The following is a 1686-nucleotide window of genomic DNA, read 5'->3' on the forward strand; positions in this document are numbered from 1 at the left end:
GCATACATTTTTTTTTTGGTGTATCTACTCACTCGTCTCTCAACCCACAAATAGGCTAGAATATGGCAGGTACATCATGAGTGCCCAGTAGACGTTAGCTAATCAATTAGAAAGGTCTGGTGACATGTGGGGGGTACCCAGGAAAGAAATGGTTATGATCCAAGTCTCTACGTACTTCACAACTAATTCTCTTATTCTCTTGGAGAATTAGTCAAAGATGTAAATGTAGTGATTCTATTGCTATAAAGTGAGTTCTAGGCCTTTTTTTTTTTTTTTTTAAGAGTTCTAGGCCATTTTTTGAGGTAATTTTCTGATCATGGCTGGAATTGAGACTATATTAATTGGAATACATTTCACCTAATGACTGCTATCTCAAACAGGTGCTTGCTGAAAACAATTCAGGCTGATCACTCCCACCCAGAAGCGGTTGATCTATCCTGGTGTAAACCTTCAAGGAGGCAACTAACCGGACACCATGCACCAGCAACTGAAGAAAAGGGGAACGACACCTAGCCAGAAAGACCTGGGGAGAAGAGCTACCGGCACAGACAAGTCACTGCCAGCCCAGCAGGAACCTCCTGACACAACGTGCATCTTATATGATGAGGATGTGTGCTTTGAGGCTAGCTTCCGGGTTGTCAAAGATGATACCTTCTCTGACTGTTACATAGAATGCATAATAAGAGGTGAGTTTTCTGAACCTATTGTGGAAGAGGACCCACTCCTTCAGTCCTTTGAACGTCTGAAAGAAGAATCAGAACAAGACCTTTCTCAACAGGTTCTTGCGGCAAGCTCACTTCTTGAATCTTCCTTGGAATACATGAAAAGGGACGCAAAACAAGAATTTCCTCAACAGATGGTTGGAGAGAATCCACTTCTTGAGTTTTCTGAGTACAAGACAAGCAAGAAGCTTCCTCCCGGAGGAATACCCAACATGGACTTTCCAGAATCTAAACAGCTCACAGGATGCACTAGGAGGCCAAGTACAAATAAAGAATATGGTGCTCCTGAAAGACATGCCTGTCCTCACAACGGATGCACAAGAGAGTTCCAGAATAAAAGATCCCTGAGGAAGCATCTTCGAGTTCATAATCCCCGAGATCATGTGTGTGCAGAATGTGGGAAAGCCTTCAAGGAGAGTGCAAAGCTAAAAAGACATTTTCTGGTTCATACTGGAGAGAAGCCATTTCCGTGCACTTTCCAAGGGTGCGGAAAACGCTTTTCCCTGTCCTTCAACTTGCGCACACACGTGCGCACCCACACTGGGGAGAAGCCTTTTGTGTGTCCTTTTGTAGGCTGCCGCAAGAAGTTTATTCAGTCAAACAACATGAAAGCCCACCTCCTGACTCATGGAAAGGCCAATATGAGTCCGTGAGAAAAGATTAAAAAGTAATCATCAAACAGGACAGGCATATATTAACTAAAAAGTTACTGAGAACAAATATGCCTCATTGATAATTAGTTCAGGAAACAATTTTAAAATCAATATTGCGACCCTCAAGCCATTTTTTTTAATTTTTTATGTTACTAAGATGCTCCTCTAATATGAGGTATTATTTTAGAACTTTGTGTAGAATTACAGCATCCTTCTAACAGTAAGGTCAGTAATGAACTTACTTCAAAAGCATAATACTTAATATCTTAACAAAGTGGATTTTTGGATATGAGACTTAATATCTCATACTA

At 41.1% G+C, this 1686-nt stretch overlaps 1 protein-coding gene across 1 annotated transcript; it reads left to right on the top strand.

The window, feature by feature from the left end:
• The first annotated feature begins 385 nt into the window (after positions 1-385).
• On the top strand, positions 386-1686 carry ZFP42 (ZFP42 zinc finger protein). The gene has a single exon (XM_027530056.1). It carries the CDS (start codon positions 476-478, stop codon positions 1373-1375), a length of 900 nt encoding a protein of 299 aa, XP_027385857.1. The 5' UTR covers positions 386-475; the 3' UTR covers positions 1376-1686.

This window comes from Bos indicus x Bos taurus, chromosome 27, assembly GCF_003369695.1.
Source record: "Bos indicus x Bos taurus breed Angus x Brahman F1 hybrid chromosome 27, Bos_hybrid_MaternalHap_v2.0, whole genome shotgun sequence".
NCBI lineage: Eukaryota > Metazoa > Chordata > Mammalia > Artiodactyla > Bovidae > Bos > Bos indicus x Bos taurus.